A 20,926-nucleotide genomic window follows, 5' to 3' on the forward strand; every position below is an offset into this window, starting at 1 on the left:
AAATTTAAAAATCTTTGCGATTATTTCTTCCAACTACCTTCATCTTCGATAACTTTGTATGAACAACGGATCAAAAGGCTGTAAAAAGCTTCTATCTATGATAACTAGAGGCACCGCAGTAATTAAAATTTAAAGTCGTTCACAAGTGCAGCAAAAATTCCTTCAGAAATATTCGCATGGATTCCTAAACCCTCACAGAATCTTTCAACGATTATTCCAGATAAGCAAGTACAGTACAACTACAAGTTTTTTTATGCATTAGAATAATTAATCAATTAGTTCTTTATAATATCACAGTAATACAAGGGGTAAACTTGGGATTGATTGTAAGTTCAAATTCTGATATCAAATTAATGTCAACTTAAGAAAATTTTATCAAAACATGTTACCAATATGTTTTTGATAACTTGATTTGATAACATTCAGATTATGAAAACAAACATTTTCATGCAGTGAACTATCGGAATCATTATCATGGCTTTGGAAGTTCAACGTGTTATGAATAATCATATAATCAAAATTCAATCAATGCTGCGAATGACGCCCGCTCGATGTTGACCCGCAAAACCTGTGCCCCTGTTTCTTCGCCTTGTGGTGTTTATGTCTGGCGGACGAATTCCAATAAGTATGTTGTTTGTATGAGGTTGGGGCCTTGCGCATCAAACCACCCATTACTGACTCAGACCACATGGAATCCGACCGCTAGCCTTTCAACGGCGGCTTTCAAAGCAAACCATAACCATTAGATGGGTGGGAGCATACGGCCGTTGCACTTGGGTGATCATTTTGGCTTATCCACTCTCTTGTATCACGCCATAGGAGTCGATCCATTTGATTCGAAAAGTCAGGTGATTTGTGCGAATAGTGAACCCCTTTTAACATGCTGGTGGGTGGCACGTGTATATAGTGCATTCACTCGTGGGAAATGTTTACTTAAAGTGCTTTTAGATCACACGCGAGTAGTAAAAGTGGTGGAGAAAGAAAGGTTACATGCTACGCCTTTTCTTCAAATTTAACTATTGTCGTTTTCGTGTTTCCAACAATCGAGTAATGCATGCATGTAGGTATGTACTGATGCAAATTTTGAAGTGTAAATTGTCATAAAAATCATTCTCCCAAAGTTTGAAATGCTTTGGAATAAATTGGGCTGTGCACAGCACACGCCATTTGAAGTTGATATGAAAATTACTATAGGAAAAGCCAACCTTTTATGTTCAGTCATCTAACTGCTCGTAAAAATATATTATGGGAAAGTGTACAAATTCTTCTCAGCTAAAATCTTCCCATCAATAACTTTGCCGGGGACTACATTTTGATTGAATGTCTGGATAATTTGTTATTATTGATTCCAAAGTCTGAAATTTAGATTTCATTTAATCATTTAATGATGCTAAGATGATCATTGAACTACTTTCACAGTAACACAACTTTTTTTTGCAGTAGAACATAGTAGCCTGGATTACATTGAGCTATGCTTCTCGCCAGGGGCTCCACCGTCGCCTGCCGAATAGTTGGTTAAGCATGCTACATGCAAACCCACTTTATAATGATTTTAGGGGGGTTAGGGGCATAATGAACACATTAAGCAAATTTCAAGACCATTATAATGGCAATATTTTTCAGCTGGTTTGCAAGTTTGTAAATAATATGACTTGCTCCATTCTTCTTCTTTCTGGCATTACGTCCCCACTGGAACAGAGCCTGCTTCTCAGCTTAGTGTTCTTAAGAGCACTTCCTCAGTTATTCTGAGAGCTTACTGTGCCAATGACTATTTTTGCATGCGTATATCGTGTGTCAGGTACGAAGATACTTTATGCCCTGGGAAGTCGAGAAAATTTCCAACCCGAAAAGATCCTCGACCGGTGGGATTCGAACCCACGACCCTCAGCTTGGTCTTGCTGATTAGCTGCGCGTTTACCGCTACGGCTAACTGGGCCCCGACTTGTTGCATTCATTCATGGTGAAAAAATCATATCAAATGTCAGAAAAATGAGATATAAAATTGTGTATGCAATTATTAGCCTAGAGATAGCGTTGTGTTTGGATGGGCATCTTATTCTTCCAAAAGAGGTGCGCTTTCCGTAAGAGGACCACGTGATTATTGAGTTGATATCGAATTCAGGTAACTTCTGTGTCCATGAGTCCTCTCGTGGTGTAGGGATAACGCGCCCTATCTAGTGAACAGGGAGTCGTGAGCTCGATTCTCACTGAGAAGACCTGTAACTTTTTCGCAAATTTCACATCCATTTGTCTATCAAATCCAATTGCAACGTACAGTCAACTCTCCCTTACTCGATATTCAGTATCTCAATGTCAAGCTAGAGAACCACACTCAGGCAAATTAATTAACGAGTTCCATAAATTTTCCCTTATGAAGCATTGAAAAATTTATAAAACTCGATAGTCCCTTCAATATTGAGTTATAGAGAGTTGACTGTATATGTATTAAATTAGGGAAAATTACTTGCTGAATAGCTGCGCGTTAACCGCTACGGCTATCTGAGCCCCACATGAAGTGTCATACTAGTACCAAAGACAAATTAAAGACACCCATGTCCCTTGCAGTTGCCCAAAATTTTATGGCTCATAAGGTAATCTAGAATGCCGTTCAAAGTGTACTGCGATCTGTCAAACTTGGGTACCTTTTGCACTACCGAGGGACCAAATTCAGTACTAGAAGTGGTACTCAATCTGAGCCCGAGTGGGATGGATCTGCTAGTACTCAATACTTTTGTATTCGTTTTGCTTAACTGATTAACAGAATTTACGTTATTTCGTTTAGTATGCGTATATATCATCCTTTCAAGGTTTGTTGTGATTAGGAACAAAATTTGACTGTGCACACGTCATTGAAAGTTTTTATGGAAATTACTATGAAAAAGGTCAACTTTTTGTCTTCAGTCCTCTAACTCTTCGTCATAATATTTTATGGAAAAAAGAACAAACTCTTCTTAAGAGAAATCTTCTCAGCTACACATTTTGGTAGGACCTCTGTATAAATTAGAATTCATAATTATAAAGTGGGTTTGCATGTGGAACCAACTGCTCAGCAGGCAATGATGCAGCTGTTGGTGAGGGGAATAGATCAAAGTAATACAAGCTACTATGTTCTATACTGCATAAAATCAGTACTGCTCAAGGTGTGTGCATTTTACTCTGTAGCGGCTAGGAGGCCATCTTTAACTAGCTGGCCGTTTTGTTTACAAACATTACTGCCTTGCCTGGATGATGCTGAAACTGAAACTAACGGTACTGCCTTCAGTGAGGACGAAATTGTCAAAAAAGAAAAGCAGGGGCGACCAGATTAGAATAATTCTTGACAACACTGTTTCTCCAACCAATCAGGAGTCAATCTCTCGACTACCTGTCTCAGATGTTTGTAAACAAAACAGCCAGCCCTTCCTCACCTACCCTGTCTGGTTTTCTCCACAAAGTGAGCATAATAGGACACCTTAGAGAATTGGACCCGCCTTGGTTCTGCTCTAATTAATTTAATTGAATTAAGGTAACACGAGAGACCGTGTTATTTTCCCTATCTTTTGTCTCACTGTAACAATTTTCATCATAATTTTGCAGAAGCAAATCTCTAGTTTTAGTGAATCGATGAAGCTGAAAATTTAATGGGTTGTGCACTACATATATAGAATTATATGATAAATTTTGCACATCGATGTATGGGCTGGTACTTGCAATGGCGCGGGAAGTGAGTGTACTACGCTGGGAGGGAGGCACAGATAGGGGTACCGGGGGCAGTATGGACAAACGGGGCAGAATGAACACCCCCTGTATCTTTGCATAAGCGTATACTTTTACACTTTAAATGCAAACAATATTTCAGTTGCCTTTCGGAGGAGTAAATTATCCACTAAAATTTCAGAAAAAATGTTTAAAACATTGATTTTAAATAGAAAAATTGAGCATGTTTTTATTTGGTTCGAAAATTATAACATTCACACCTCACCAAATAAGGTTTCAGAGGCAAATGACTGCAAGTTGACCGATAATGTAGCTCTTGATTGAATCTTCAATTATTTATGCTATATTCAAAAATAGCGTAGATTTTTTTTCTGGTACTTTAAGACATTGAAAAACTTATATAAACATTTCTTATACTGTTGGGGCAATATGGACACCGGGTGACAAAGTAGAGCTGACACTTCAAAGAGAAAAAAATATAACTTCAAATACAAAATTATCCAAAAATATTTAGCATTCAATGCAATGATTATGAAGCGGAACCACAAATCAGTTGAAAATCGCCAATTCTTGATTAAAATTAACTTGGAGGCAATATTGAAAGCATCTCTATGAAAAATGTCGTAAATTGGTTTTAATCATGTTTCCAGTGGCACAGTGACCTGTCACAATGGTTTCCTGAATATGAACTTCATTTTTCGAGGTTTTGAGAACGATCGCGGGACAATTTTCCTATAAACATTAGGGTGTCCATACTGCCCCATGCGGGTGTCCACTTTGCCCCGCTAGCTTGATGGCGACTACCAAATATAAGCTATTTTAAAACCTATTTTTAAAAACAAAATATTTTTTTCCCAATTATGCAACCACGTTTAACAAATGCTTGAGGACTCTAAAAAGCATACTGCACATAAAAAACAGTATAGTATTCATGTCCTCACAGTCAAAATAGGCAAATTCCTTAGGGTGTCCATACTGCCCCGTGTCCCCCTACTACACACGAAATATAGAACAACGTTTGTTTGAACTGCAAGATAACTCCAGCTTGCCAACAACAATCAAGGCAGGCTTGGGGAAAATCGCTACCCAAGAAACATTATTAGCTGAATAATAGTTTATTCAGTTGAAGTACGCTTAAGTGTCATTTGTCACAGTTTTCTATGCACTAAATATTCATTTTCATTGGAAAAAGTAAAACGATGCGTTTTTCCATGCTTTATATTCAATCAGATTGAAAGGTGCTCACGAGTCATGACTTGCATTGTGTGCATGAATGGATTTTCATTCCATTTTTGTCACTTTTGATGAAATGCGAAAATGTGTTTTAATCAGTTACGCGCTTTTTCCATGTTAGTCCAATGTTTGAGATCTGGGCTCACAGTTACAGTTCGTGACAGCGGAATCCCGGTTCACTATGACGTACAGAAATTTTGTATTGGTTTCTCCCTGCCAGGTACTACACACTTAATTTATTTTGCCGAGGCCGGAAAAAATAATCGCCGAGAACCCAACAGCTGAGATTTCGTCAAAAATCTCGGTAAAAGTTCGAAGTGCCGATTGTGCTGTAAAATGTTCAATCAACCCAGCTGTCAAAATCTGACGAAGAGATCGGTAATCCATTGCCGAAAATCTCGGCACACCATTACCGAAATTCGGTAAATCTTTTTTTTTTCTTGGTTGGAAGAAGAATAAGAAAAAAAAAACTACACATAAATTTCAAAAACAAATTTATTTAACTAAATACACTATCGCGTTTCAAAAAAGATGAGCTACCACCACTGTAAGTATTTCACAATTTTGCACTGAATTTGAGAGAATGTTGTGCATTTCCGTTTGAAACAAATAGTAAAGCAGCGCGACCATTTTTGCTGCACTTCATTGCGAGAAGTGGAAGATGCAGGGAATATACCTAACAAAGTAATGAAAAAGCTGTAATTATTTCCGACTACACTGAATGATTCATTTATGTGCACAATTATTTGCCATAATACAATTAATTGTCGGAATACTTACATGTACACGGGAAAAAATTCTGTGGTAAAAATAACAATTTTAGCTGACTACGCCCATTCTCAAAACTACCATGGAAATTTAGATCTATTTACTATGTTTACGGTACACCCCACCGCATTACTGGTACATTTGACAGAAATAATTTACAACAATCTGATTCCAACTACAGACATGGTAAAATCAAGCGCATTTCTGGTCTGCTGAAAATTGCCGGTGTGAGCGCTTAAGTTAACCCCCTAAAATGGTAGTTTTTACCGCACAATTTTTTTGCGTGTAGGCGCTCTACTTTAACTATTCCCAAAAACATTTTGAAAAATTTCAAGCACATGTTGGTTTCGGGCTTGACAGCTTGACAGATGCACTTTGCCGAAATTCAGTAAAAATACTTGTTTGCTGATTGTTGTGGCAAAATAGATTACCGAGTCTCAGTTATTTATGTAAACTACCGATTTTCGTCAATCTGCATCTGTCAATATCGCTCATGTGTCAAACATGAACGAGATTTCAGTAAAAATATATTTTACCGATTGAATTCGTCATTTAAGTTTACCGAAATGAAATTCTGCGATTAAGTGTGTACGTACACGCAAAAAAATCCGTTCCGATATACGTGAACAAAATGTCAGGAAACGGAACGCACTACGTATACCGATTCGTGATTTAGTTCCCGTAAGCGTGATTTAGCACATCTCATTTCCATGAACTTTTTCACTGGTTTGAGAACAAACTTCTTGGCTCCAAACTGGCATCTTCAGATCGTAACGCTTCCAATACTATGATTCTGAAATCACGATAACGAAAACCTCTAAGTTCATATTTGTGATATGGTTCCAGCCTGGGAGGGAGAAACCGATACGAAATTTATGTACGTCAAGGTGAGCCGAGATTCTGCTGTCACGAACTGTCACTGTGAGCCCAGATCTCAAACATTGGACAAACATGATAAAAGCGCGTAATTGATCAAATAATATGTTTGCATTTTTTCAAATGTGACAAAAATCGCTTGAAAAGCTATTCATATTTATTCAAAAGTATTGTCACGATAGCACCTTTCATTTTGGTTGAATATAAACTATTTAAATGCGCATCATTTTACTTTTTCCAATAAAAACGAAAATTAAATGCATAGAAAACTTTGGCCCTTTTTCCATGTTTGTCCCGAACAATCGAAGGTACACAACAAAAGAAATCTAGCGATTTTCATCAAGTCTGCCTTGATTGTCGTTGGCAAGCTTGATTTTTCTTGCAGTTTGAAATAAATTTGTGTCAAATTTTGTGTGTAGTATCGGTGCCTCCCTCCCAGGTTCCAGCTAGCGCGAACTCTGTTCACGCGCGCTGTCAATAATTATAACGCATGCGCAGTAGTAGTCAACAAAAAGACTCGAGAGCGAAGATGCCATTCATTTTCTGGCAAAATCATTTTGTTTTTCAGCAGATTGTTTAGTTGCAAGTGGATTTTAATTGAATTGGTCACCTATCCCGACGTTGCTTCTGCTAAAAAGCCTGCTGCTCAAACGGACTAAATATGCAACTGATAGCCGATATGTTTCCTAGAGAGCGTAGCTGCTTCAACAACGGGGCGAACGACGGGAGTTTTTCTTTTTCAACTCAACCAAATTAAGCAGTTTCGGGGAGGTTTTCAGATGTGCAACTTGTGAATTTACTGCTATGGTACCGTAATGAAAATTTACAATAGCTTCTCATATTTCGGTAGGAAATTCCCCAAAAGTTTTCTTGAGAAAGTGGGCCAAATGATGGGTTTTTTAAAGTTATCATTATAATCACAGATTAACAGAACGCGATCCAGAACAGTGTTTTTGTATATGTGAAAGGAGTTCTCGTTAACCAGAACAAATATCACGTTTCCATGATTTCTCTGAGCTGTCAGTGATCAGTAGAGTGATGCAAATTTTAAAATTTTAGCTCCCCTATGCTTAAACCGTTTTAATTATGGTAAATAGCAACCTCCCAAAGTTTGAAGTGATTCGGAAGAAATTTGACTGTGCACACGCCATTTGAAGTTTATATGGAGATTACTATGGCAAATGCCATAGTGTTCAGCCATCTATCTCTACATCATAATATTTTATGGAAAAGTGAACACTATCTTCTAATGTGAAATCTTCTAAGCTACAACTTTGCCAAAGACCACTTTTTGATTGGACGTCAGGATAAACTGTTATTCATCATCATAAAGTTGGTTTGCATGTAGCATGCTTCACCAACTGTTCGGCAGGCAACAGTGGTGCTCCTGGCGGGAAGAATAGATTAAAGTAATCCAGGCTACTATGTTCTACAACAAAAAAGCAGTGTTGCTCTGAAAGTAATTGAATGATCATCTCAGCATGATACAGACTTTGTTATCAATAATAACAAATTATCCTCACGTCCCATCAAAATATGGTCTTCGACAAAGTTGTAGCTGGGAAGTTTTCACATGAGATGAGTTTGATCACTTTTCCATAGATTATTACGACGATCAGTTAGAGGACTGAACACAAAAGGTTTGCCTTTTCCATAGTAATTTCCATATAAACTTCAAATAGCGTGTGCACAGCCAAATTTCTTCCGAAACACTTCAAATTTTGGGAGGACCATTTTCATCATAATTGACATCGTTTAAGCATAGGGGAGCAAAAACTTCAAAATTTGCATTAGTCTAGTGATCAGTGAGCAGGCGTTACGCACGATTTGTGGAACTTAGTTCCCGGATTCGTGATTTCTATTCATGGTGTATTTTCGTAAAGCGAAAATCAGCTTGTTCCAGAGTTCATGACTGATAGTGCTCATTTTTAGAAACGGTTTTATTTGCGTGTACAAAACGTACAAAAACACTTGGGTAGCGCAGTGAAAAGATTGTCCTACGCACGATTTAACAAAAAAAAAAAAAAAAAGAAATTCCAGCGAACTATTTCATGAAGTTTCTGCGTGATGAAACATTTTTCAAGCATCTTCAGTTTCTCCTGATAACTTTTGCTTTTGGTGCAACGGAAGACACTACACAAATTCACACATTTTTTACTGTTCGTCCATTTCTTATCTAGGAATAGATGAAGAATTCAGAACAAACTCACTAAAGGCAAGCAGAGTGATCAATTTTCGTCAAATTTGTTTAAAAAATGATTTAAAACGGATGTAAATATAAAGGATACTCATATTTTTAACACGAATGATTACATAAGTTGATCCAATAAATGATCCTAAAGACTAGGCTGAAAGTATGGTTATTTAAAGAGACTTGATCTTTATTTTCATACAAGTATCAAACAAATCTCTATTTTCAATGGAAGGTCTCTCAAGTATCTACTTATGTTAACCAAAATGGTCTTTAAAGTCTATTTTGCTCTTATTCGGCTTGCATTGAATCCTGATGCAAAATTTTACGGTTTCCAAAAAAATCTTCTGAAGTTATAACGGGTTCGACAAGCTCTTCCAAAATTTCGGCTCAGATTACCAGCTTCATGAATTATCATAGTGAACAATTTCAGGATCTTTTGTAGGAAAATTATTCTAGAGATTTTTGTACCACTTCTCCCAAAAACTATTTCAGCGATTTTTCAAAAGATTTTCAGAAGAATTTCTCTAGAATTTGAAATGCTTGTGAACTCCAAAGCTACTACCTCCAGTAGTTTTCTCAGGCATTACATTGATTATTTTTCCTAAACTATCCTAGAATTTAACCCGGATATTTTTTCAGATGGAGATCTTCCATAGATTTATACAGAACTTCTCCCGAGGTGGTTTGAAAAAATAGTTTATTTCCACGAAATTTTAAATACTTTAGTTGGGTTTTCACACTACAACTATTTTTCCAATAATTTCTCCGATCTTTCTTACACAAATTTCTATAGAGACTCTGTCCAATGTTTTTCAAGAAGTTTCTTCAGAAAATCCTGCGGAATACTGTCCCGGGAAACGATTTTTTTATTATTGTATTAGCAAATTATCTAGGAAATTCTCTAAAACTTCCGCAAGAAAAAAAAATAAAGAGTCCATGAGTTTAATTCACCCATGAGGGTGAATTTAAAGTTTTTTCAAGGGGATACTCTAGGATTATTTTTTAGAAATAACAGATAAATTTATTTTTCAGAAAAATTTCCTGGAATTTCGCTGGAATTTCCTGGAAGAATACCTTACAAAAAAATCCAAAGACTTACTTGAGAAAATCTCAAAGAATTACTGGAGGAATTTATGTAGAAATCTTAGAAAGAATCTCTGGAGCAATTGCTGATGTACCTTTACGAGAAATCTCTAGTTTATAAGATTCAAATTCTATATCTATATATCAGAACACTTGGGCAAATAACTGAATAAATTTTTGATGGAATTTCTGAAGAAAATCATGAAAAAACACATACAGTACTACTTGTTGACATGTAACGATGAATTCTTAAAAAAAATCTTAGATCTCACAGAAATGTGTCAGTGACAAAAACCTAGTTTTGAGAAAATTTTATGGGAGTCAAAAATCAAGTCTCTTCAACTCAGCTCATCTTAAAATCGACAAAAGTCTCACTTACACATTTTTGCGTTAGAGTCTCTCAAAGATAAAACTGTCATTGTCCAGTCCAATTCCAACGTTTGTCCTACCCATGGTTTCGAACGTGGACGAGCCTTTGGTACTTGAGATTTGCTCCTTCAAATAGATAGAGTGATTATAATGACGTCCCGTGCGGCCTTAATTGAGTAATTGCAAGATCATTTCAGCATGGCTTAGATTTTGAAACCAATAATTACTAATTATCCAGAGGTTCAATCAAAATGTGGTCTTCGGCAAAAATGTAGCCATAGAATATTATGACAAATAGTGACATGTCTGGAGACAAAGGGTTCACCTTTCTCATAGTAATTTCCATATAAACTTCAAATAGCCTGAGCTCAGTCAAATTTCTTTCAAACTTTGGGATGTTCATATCTATTTTAATTGACATCGTTTAAGCATATGGGAGCCAAAGCTTCAAAATTTGCATCAGTCTAGTGGACAGTCATTGGAGATAACTAAGACATGCTCTGATTATGATACCCACATCCATGTACGAATTCTCATAATGTAACCTCTGGTGCTCTGAGCATCCATATCAATTATAAATAATGAGCGTGGCATCGGAACTGAAATATGGAAAATGTGTTGCAACCAACAAATAGTGACTGTCTACCTACATGTGTGATGTCTGTGCGGTAGTCAGTCACTCCACATATGATAAACCTTGTAGGTGCGTCGGAATTGATAAAGAAAAATTAAATACATTACAACACTCGAGCCGTGACGTGAAGCTAATGAGTCTGTCGAATCTAACGCGCAACCACGATACGCACAAAATTATAAGTAAGTAGTATGACTAACACTAGGGTTACCATACTTGGTCTGACCGGAAGGAGTACATGTTTCCAATCCCCAAAAATGTACAATCAATCTTTTTATTAATATGTTTGTCCTCATGAACATAAGAAAGAGCAGCATCATTCATTGATAATATTTCATACATAAATATTGATTCGAAAATTTTACGAGGAGCGTAATTTCGATCAATTCTGTATGCAAAAATAGTTGTTATGAAATAAAATCAACTTACTCCAACACAAAATTTACTGACAAATCCAATTCACTCTCTTCACAATTTCGGTTGTAATTATTATATCTTTGATAATTACCAATACCCGACAACATCTTTTGACTTCAAATCAATCCGGTAACTTCTAACTTGCGAGGAATAATGTAGGTGGTAATATAAAAGGCTTCACGCAGAAGATCATGTATCAAATCAAAGCCGATACGCTCTTTGTTATAATTTTTGCAATTGTTTTTTTAGTCGATAAAGCAGCAACGAATCATTTCCGATATATTGATTGAGCAGAACGAAATGATTAGTAATCTGTGTAAAATATTGTATGTTCTATTAAATTTACTTTGAGTCAATGTTGTAAATATAATCAAAATTATAGTAGTATAGGGGTATAGTTGTTTTTAACAATATAATGTCAAATCAACAATATTTATAGTCAATTCCAAAGTGACTTATTGTAAGTAATATTATTTATTTGTCCGAAAAAAAAAAACTATTACGAACAATATATTTTGTTCTCCGTGACATATGTCTGGTAACCCTAAGTATGACTAAAAAATTACCGTTTTCAATGTGGCTAAAGTGGTGCATAGCGGCCGGCGGCGTCGGGAAGGTGGTCGTCGGCGGTTGCAGTGGCACTGTGGACGAAAGGGGCAGCGGCTGCATAGTGACCGTGGACGAAACAGCTGCGGCGCCACCCATTGGGGACCCGACGAAACTGCTGGAGGGCGATGATACCGTACGGCACATGCTGACCACCGCATAGATTGGCACATTTTCTTTTTGTGGGTTCTGTCCGTGTATGAACGAACTCTTATCGGTTATCAGCTCTTCAATGTCGTTATTGGTGACAAGGTACCAATTCTTCGACTCGTTGCCAATCGGTAGATCAAACAGTCGATCCAAGGAAGTGGCTGGATCTCGAAAGTTGCGCTTGTTGCGATTCCGTGCCTGACGCACTGTAGGATCGTAGTAGGTCAGCTCGTTCTCGTTGTCATAGTAGTAAGCGTACTGATTCAGCTCGCTTACGTCCGATATCTCGTTACCGGGGTAGACCGTAACGATTTTGGCCTCCTCTGCGTGCACGTGCTCCAAAAACGTGGACACTGATCCAGGTAGGTATTTCTCGTTCGGTGCTAGCCAAACCAAAGGGGCCCACTTTCTTACAAGTGCTTCCACTGGAAAATAAGGAGACAGAGAAAACAAGAAAAAAACATCAATTAATTATTCAACACTTTTCACTGTAAGCTAGGGTGTCCCAGAAAAAAATCAACACTAGAAAAGTTATAGTGCTTAAACCTACATAGCTAGTTTAAATTACCGATCCCAGTATTTTTTAGGACTACATACTTTGTGGTATTTTTTTTGCTGTTACTGTTGAAACCTAGATTGTCAAAGATAACCGATTTATTCGGTAAAGATAGCTGGGAAGGCCTCGGGGCCTTCTTAGCCGAATGGCTACACGCAAAGTCCTACGCGGCTACAAAGCAAAGTCATGCTGGAGGTGTATAGGTTCGATTCCCGGTCGGTCCAGGATCTTTTCGTAATGGAAATTTCTTCCCTGGACATTGAGTATCATCGTACCTGCCACATAATATACGAATGCGAAAATGGCAACTTTGACATAGAAAGTTCTCAGTTAATAACTGTGCTCATAAGAACACTAAGCTGATAAGCCGGCTTTGTTCCAGTGAGGACGTAATGCTAAGAAAAAGGAAACGCTGGGAAGTTTGCTGACTTTATTAGTTACCCATGCGGCATCCTGCTTTCCATAAAATTGATTTATTTTACAAAACATGTTGTGAATGAGCATATCTTTTAATTTATGGTTAAGCACGGAGACACCCTACCCTACACTTGAATGGATTTATCTTCTTCAATAGCCAAACATATTTGACCTACGACAACAAGGTACAGTACAATTGAGTAATGATGATTTTTCACCGTCATCAGCTACAGCGCTGAGCACTTCGTCACATTTCGCTGGTTATGTCCGTTTTGGGCTTTGTTCCACTTGAGCATAAGCATTTACAAGTGTTACGGTCATTAGGTGGTACGGTAATATTCTTTGATGGGCATTGTTGGAAGCTAATATGCAGTTAATTATGAAACTCGGCATTGTTGGGTAGTCGGGGCAGGTATTAAGGTGACCTACTTACTTGAGCGAAATTTATTGGAAATATCACGCTCCACATACAGCCAGCACAAGGTATTTATCGGCTCAGTGAATTTTCAAATTACGCAAATGGGTTTCGATCGTGACGTGCGATGAGCCGATCAGAAAAGAAACGAGATTTCATGTTTCGAAGGTTGAATGCATGATTTTGCATTACTGTGTGTTCTTGATACATTTAGAACTGCTCTTTAGGCAGGGGAGCCTGGGGAGACTTGAACTCCTTTCGTTAATGCGATTGTAACTCTGCTTTCGATGAGATTTCTGCACAGATTCTAAAGTAAAGGGTTTTACAAATCATACATTACGAAATAGTTCTAAATTCCGTAAAAAGTAATCAAAATTTTGTTTTCCGATGGCCGAAGGACAAAAGGGCGAGAATGGGTGGGAATTTTTTCCTTCTTAGAAAAAATAGTATTCGACCTTTTGTCCCTTCCTTTTTGTTCTTCGACTTTTCTCCTTTCAACCTTTTGACTTTCGACCTTCTGTCCTTTTGACCTTTTGTCATAGATTCGTCGTGCGATCTAGTAGCTTCTTTACCGATACAGATCTATTTTCAACTTATCTATTTTTACATCTAGTTTCACTCTCTCCTACTCTTTTACTCTCACACCGAGCAGGTAGAAGAGAGCTCTGCTATTGGTGAGGCTAGCTGCCTGCGAAGTGGGTCAGTTTGTCTCAGTCACCATCTGATACTGACGGAGGATGGATGTGCTATCTCCTAAGCACGGTCCTCCGTACGGCGTCTTCTGGTGGCTGGACGGGTTATTTTTTTTGGAGGGGCTGGGAATTGAATCCATGACCTTCCGCTTATGAAGCGAAAGCGTAACCTCAAGGCTACGGACCCCCCTTAAATTACCAATGTTGGCAGCCCTAGTTCCAGACACTGAGAGAGATAGGAGAGAATGAGAGGGTCAAAATGAGAGAGAACGTTCAGGGGGAATATAATTGGAGGAGAACAGACAGTTGATGACCAGACGCTGAACCGAAAAGTCAAGAAAACGCAACGGAATTACCTATTACGAAGAAACAGGAAGCAATTGATCCGCGACAACCGAAGTGATTTCGAGTGTCCGGAATCGAGTGTGAACGCCGAGAGTGGATTCTCCAGAAGTGTCTCCCGCCGTTCCCGGAAAGTTGGAACTCCGATCTACGGCTCGTGGCAGCTCCGTGACCAGTATTGCCGACGAAGTTGCTCCACGTGGCCGAGTTATTCATAAGAAGGAGAAGGCAGTACAAGCCTTCCGTGCCGGAAAAAGGAATAGTGAGGTTGGTGGCGAGCTCGAGGCTGGTGGCCGACAAGCCCCTAGTTATTGTCGTGTCACACGTGGCGGTGAAGTGGTAACCGTAGTTGTGGAGGTGAGGACAACTGTGAGGCTCGGGGGATTATCCCCGCTCATAGGCAGCTCAACATCCGATGAGTTGCCACCCCGCACACGAGTCTCGTGACATCACTGGAGGAAACGGACCCAACGTCCCGAATGGAAGAACCCTGCTTGAAGAACCACTAGCTAACAGCCGACCCTAAGACGCAATCCATCGTGGTCAACTTCCAAGACATCCGTTTCTCCTCAACCCATACAGCCGGTATTCTGTTCACCAACCAAGGATCTTCACGATGGGTGGCCACCCAGGAATCGTAGCTGCACTTCCCCGGCCGTCCGCCAGCCAATAGACGCGAGCCAGTGGGACCACGTGCCTGGATTCTGTGTCCACGCTCCCAAACTCATCAGTGGCAAGTACCTCAAGAATATATGTTCTCTCTCTCTCTCTCTCTCTCATGCATGCCCATGGGCCCTATCGCACCTCACCGCAGAACGGCCGATAACCCCCAACCCCCCCTAACCCCTAATCAATGTATCTCTCACTGAATAAATATGTTTAAGCGTAGCTTTCATTGTGTTGCGTTAATTCATTTCAAGGAAGGAGGACTTGATTTTCCTGTGACGTCGTTGGTGGTTTCTTTGAAAATGGTGTTGTGGGTCTTCTCTCTCTACAAAAAGTGTTGTATGGATGACTTGTAGATAATTGTCTGAATTTTTAAGTAAAAATAGTTAAAAAATCTCATTTGTAGTCACACTGAAAAAATAAATCAAAATGTTAAGTCAACTTATAATAAATGCCTTTTTATATTTTATTATGTTTCTTTATTTTTAGTTTAAATAGGTAATTATATTTACTACCATCCGTTCATACATTGCGAGATAGGCACTTTCATGAAAAACAAGATTTTATAACATTTTTTTCTTGTTTTGAATAAAATTTGACGCGTTACATTTTTGAATAAAACTTAAAAACTGTCACAGGCATCTCAGTATTCCATGGAGCACAATAAGCGAGTCAATTTGGTCTTATCTCCGAATATAATGTGGCAAGAAACGCGTCATGAGCCTGTTTTATATGAAATGCTTGATAATTGAAAGTAAACTGATTAAACAATATTGACTCGCTTATTGAGCTTCATTAAATTCTGAGATGATTGTGACTTTCACTTATTCAGTTTTGTTTAAAAATTACGTGCAAAAAAATAATTTGATACAAGAAAAGTTTTTGTTAGAAAAAACTTTTTTTTTCTTTAAACTGCTCATCTTGTGATGTATGTACGGTTGGTAGTAATTTTCCTATCGCTAGCAGTAGAAGCCTTATTTAATAAGTATGGAGTAAACCCCGGCGGCATTTTATTCTTTGTTTTTATTTTTTTATTAAGGTTTCTTTGTTTTGAAAATGTAGCTTTTAGGTATGGTTCTCTACAAATCTACGGTTTCACAGGATTATGATTTCAGAATACAAATTTTGTATTTCTATAGAAGCGATGAGATCTGAGATGATCTTTTCGCTAGCTTTGTGTTCTATGATAATTTATGTTTTACTACACCGGCACTTAAAGCGCGGTTAAATACTGCAATCACGAAGCCATTGCCAATAATAGCTAGTTGTCCGGTGGCGCAACAGTTCAGCTTTGCACCTGATGGCCAAACAAATATTTATTCGATAATTTGAAGCGGCAATCGATTTTCAGCACCACAAAATACTATCATCGACTGAAAAAGTTTAACAGTTTGAACATCATTTGGCTTTGAATCGCGCAATCGAACTCGCGGCGTGTAAATTCCGTTGCCGTGAGTGTAATTTTAGATTAGATGTTTCAACAGCAAATCGCAAGGTAAGGCTCGGCCTTTGATGCAAAGTTTAGTTGTTGGAAAGCTTTTTTTCAATGAAGCGGTTCCACTGCGAGGCGAGAGATGCATAGAATGAATAAACTCGTGCAAAGAAAATATTAACCTTCAAAAATGACCATATCGGTTCGGTTGGTGCTTTGGAGCGAATGAAACACCGTTTCCAATTATTCAATAGACGGTTGTTTAGTTGTGGGTAACTGATGGGTGGAAGTGAAAAATACCACTTGCTTGTGGCAATACTGACCGGCTATTTGGGCGGGCATGGGAAAATATATTTTTGCTGCTGTACCCAGTGTGTTACTGTCGATAGGGACGAAGATCCGGAACATTCGTAAATTTTCGACAACAAAGCCTCTTTATGGTACAATTTGTGTTCGTTATCGGATGTTGCTAATAATTTATTTAAAACTTTAAATGACTGTAAACAAGCGTAAACGTAAAAAAATATGAGAGGCTTTCCAGACGATGCGGAACACATTTTCGAAGGTATTTTTGGATTTTTCGGATATTTAATCCTGTAATGCCCAACTCTGCCTTCAGACGGGGTACACCTCAATATTTTTTGTATTTTTTGTCTCTCACAAGCCAAAATGTTTTTATATTTTGGCTATTAGGTAGGACAGTCATATGCATCTTAGTATTTGACGACGTTTGGTTCCGTTTTGCAGTTTTGAAAAATAACTGTTGTTAATAACCTACATATAACTTGATCTAATTTGATGTGCAAGTCAGGATTTACAAACATTGAGCCTGGAACCAATGCTTTGTTGAGGCTTATTTCCCAGAATATTTTTAGGTTAAAAAATGGGATTCTGTGCAAAATTTTAATTACCAAGAGTCATTTTGTAAAACGGTTTCAAAATCATCACAAATGTATATTGGGACAAATATAATGCCTACTAAAAATAACCTTGAAAATCATCATAATATACGACTTCTCAATCTTTTTAAGTGTTGTAAAGTCTGCTCCAAGTCCATATCAGTCAGTATTTGGACGCTTGTTTAAGTAATTACTGAGATGCTTCATGTTGCTATTACAATCTGACCCGTAAGGATTGTTTATTTACTGGTAAAAATATAGCAAAATTTCACAAATTTCTTGGAGCTATCGAAAATAGAACGCGAAGGAAGTTTGAGAATTATGTATACTTACCGTAAAACCCCTAAATAGTCGAGAGAATTTATTTAAAAAATCTTAAATTTTGAAATTCAGAATCATTTATTTTACTTCGTTTAACGTAAGGCTAATGCTCCGGGTAAGTAGAAATAGACAGGGTTGGTGGTCTAATGGCTACCGCTTCTGCTTCATAAGCAGATGGTCATGGGTTCAATCCCAGGCCCGCCCTTTCCTCGTACTTTGTAGTTGTATCTTTCATTTACTTCTATCTACCACTCTTAATATACCATAGTTGATCTATCACAGTTCATAGCATTTGCTAGAACTCGAGATGGACAGAAATAAACCGTTTCCCTACGCTTTCATTCTTTCATCATTATAGCACGCCTTTCCTTACGCCTGATACATGGGCAGTCTGCTAACGAAATCAGCAAACCTCTCTGCCATAAAAATTACCCCACTCCTTCACCCTTGCCGCATGAACTGGCGTAGACGCAGTGGTATATACGGTCTACCGTGGGAGCCAGTTGAAGCATCATCAATTTCTTCGCCTTCCCCTCATAAGGCGCTTTTGTCTCAATCTTTGTGAATTGTCAGCATTCTGACGTGACAGGCACCGTTGTTGCTCAAAAATAGAAGACCACCAGCACTTATACACTGAGGGCTTCCGTTAATCCCAAGCAGTCATCTAGTTGGTTCCTTGTGTGAGTGCAGCTGATCTGGCGATACTGGAGAAGCAACTACGGCGGCCAATCAAGCTCAAGCTCGTAAGGCTAATGCTCCGGGTAAGTAGAATTATTTTTTTCCAAATAAATTTACTTGCGTGCGGATGATTTGGCAAGTTATGTTTAGATAACTTATATACGGAATGAAGCAAAGGTTTTTGACGTTAACTACGTTTTACGGCAATATACTGGGTGTCAATTGAAAATATAAAATGTTGCGACCGTCACGAAATTATGTAAGATTTTGAATACTAATAACTCAGCCGTTTATTGGTGGATTTTCATTATTTTCCCACCAATCGATCGATACAACATTTTACTCAAATGGAGAAAACTTTTGATTATTGACGATAGACTGTCGAAAATTGGGAAAATATCGACTCCTTTCTTACGCAACCAAACACGTGGGTTGGGAAGCGCTCATTCTTCTTTTGATGTTAACTACGTCTATCGGCAAATATACTGGGTGTCAATTGAAAATCTAAAATGTTGCGACCGTCACGATATTTTGTTAGATTTTGAACTAAAGGAAGACTGCAACTATGAAAATCGACTAAAATTCAAATTTAGAAAATCACTTGGTGTTGTTAACGTCATGCGGTCGTGTTTTGTACAGAATCGCCTCTGATTTTTATCACTGGAGCAGTAGGGTGGGGCTTATTACTAAAAATCTTCCGTATTCAGGATTTACAAAGTGGAAAATGATCATCGGTGCCAAAATGGCATCCTGTGAAAAAATGAGAATTTTTGGTGAAGGTTTAGAGGTGGCGCAAGGGGCGTATGTGCAGTTTTCCCATTTTAGTGAACTCTGAAAAATTTTTGTATGCTTTTCAGCTTGTTTTGGTGATTTTAGGACCCTTAAGGGCAAAAAATCACCACAAAATTGCGATATCTCTACTCATTTAGATGATATTTGACGAAATATATTTTATGCATGCGATTTTTGGCCCTTGAATAGATTACAATGACTGATTACTATGAACCCGAATAAGCATATGAAGAGCTGGGGAGGATTCCTATGCTAGTAGAATGGAACAAAGAGCAAAGAAGAATGAGAGAAAGAACAAAGAACACAGAAGAATATAAGGTGGAGTGGGTTAAACAGGTGGGAGGGTGCAACTAGTGATGTCTTGAGCGTAACTGAGGAATCTTGAAAAATCTCGATTTTACGCAATGAAGAAAAGTTCCAGAAAAAAACGATGATTATATTAATTGATTTCATTTTTTTTTTTCAATATTTACTAACGAGATTTTAAGCTCTGGGCTAGTTTATCTGGGACCAACGGGTTTACTTCCCTTCCGAAGGATGTCGCCACTGAAATTTTTAGTGACTATCTCGGGGATGGGGTTCGATCCCAGATCCTCAGCGTGAAAGGTGTGTGTTCTAACCACTACACCAGGTCCGACCCCTTGACTTCTATTCAATATTACCTAGTTCAGAAATATTTTGAGCAATTTATCCTCAAGTTGGGGAAGTGCACCAATTTTTTAACCATCTCTAGTTTTCGATCCATGCATACGATTTTATATTACTCCTTGTGGAAAAATTGCAGTAACGGCTAAAATGTCCTTAATTCCATGCAAAGTTTCATCATTATTCTCCTGGTAGATATAGATAAATGCACGCCACTTTACTGCTTTAGTTCAATAATCGTTTGGTTGTTTTTTTTTTCCTGAATGATGCTATTTCAGGAAAAAAAAATTAATTGCTATTTATCTAAAGGGACCGTTGCAAAATTTACATCCTGGAAATTCAGCCACACGCAATATCTATTAAATTCATAACCAGTTTATATAATTATTTATATATACATAGGACATCCTGTGAAAATTCCTTCATGTTGCTCTGTCCTAAAAATATGTTTCAGAACTGTGACGACTTAATTTTGGTTTTATTTGAAGTGCTTTAACTCTTGCACCCTATAGAAGCTCGTGCACAAATTTCAATTTTGAATACCGATTTTTTTTCCTTCTGCTGTTTTTTATATACATCGATTTCAAATACAGATGTAGAACGATATATTGAACTTCATCTGCATTTTCGTTTGTCCGAAGTTATGTTGAAGGTGTTGTGGCGGAAGTGATGTATTGGAAGCCGGAACGCAAATAATTGATGAAATGGCATCATAATCCTGAAATTCCTGTGGAAATTCTAACAAGAAGTGTTATCGCTAGAAAGCAAAAATCGTTTATGGATTAACCTAATAAGGATATATCGTGTGGGATCAAAATCCGAACACCTAAGAAATGAATCTAAACCCTTCCACTTCATATAAAACTCCTTTTATTTGGATGAAGTGTACGGATTTTGAGCCTGTATGGGTTTGGTCCCCCTCTGTAATTTCTTTCAGATTATAAAAACAATTGCTGGAGTTATAACAAACGGACATTCTAAAATACTAAATTAGAGTTAAACTTGCATATAATCACATCTCATACATCCAACCGAGATATTTTCA

The 20,926-nt window shown here is 37.9% G+C and overlaps 1 protein-coding gene across 2 annotated transcripts in view; it reads right to left on the minus strand.

The window, feature by feature from the left end:
* LOC5573743 overlaps window positions 1–20,926 on the minus strand; it is a 79,729-nt gene that overhangs the window by 18,723 nt on the left and 40,080 nt on the right. For both annotated transcript variants that reach the window (XM_021852199.1, XM_001654721.2), the window contains exon 3: window positions 11,837–12,451. In XM_021852199.1, coding sequence (XP_021707891.1) covers window positions 11,837–12,451 — 615 coding nt within the window. The remainder of the gene's footprint in view (window positions 1–11,836; window positions 12,452–20,926) is intronic.

This window comes from Aedes aegypti, chromosome 3, assembly GCF_002204515.2.
Source record: "Aedes aegypti strain LVP_AGWG chromosome 3, AaegL5.0 Primary Assembly, whole genome shotgun sequence".
NCBI lineage: Eukaryota > Metazoa > Arthropoda > Insecta > Diptera > Culicidae > Aedes > Aedes aegypti.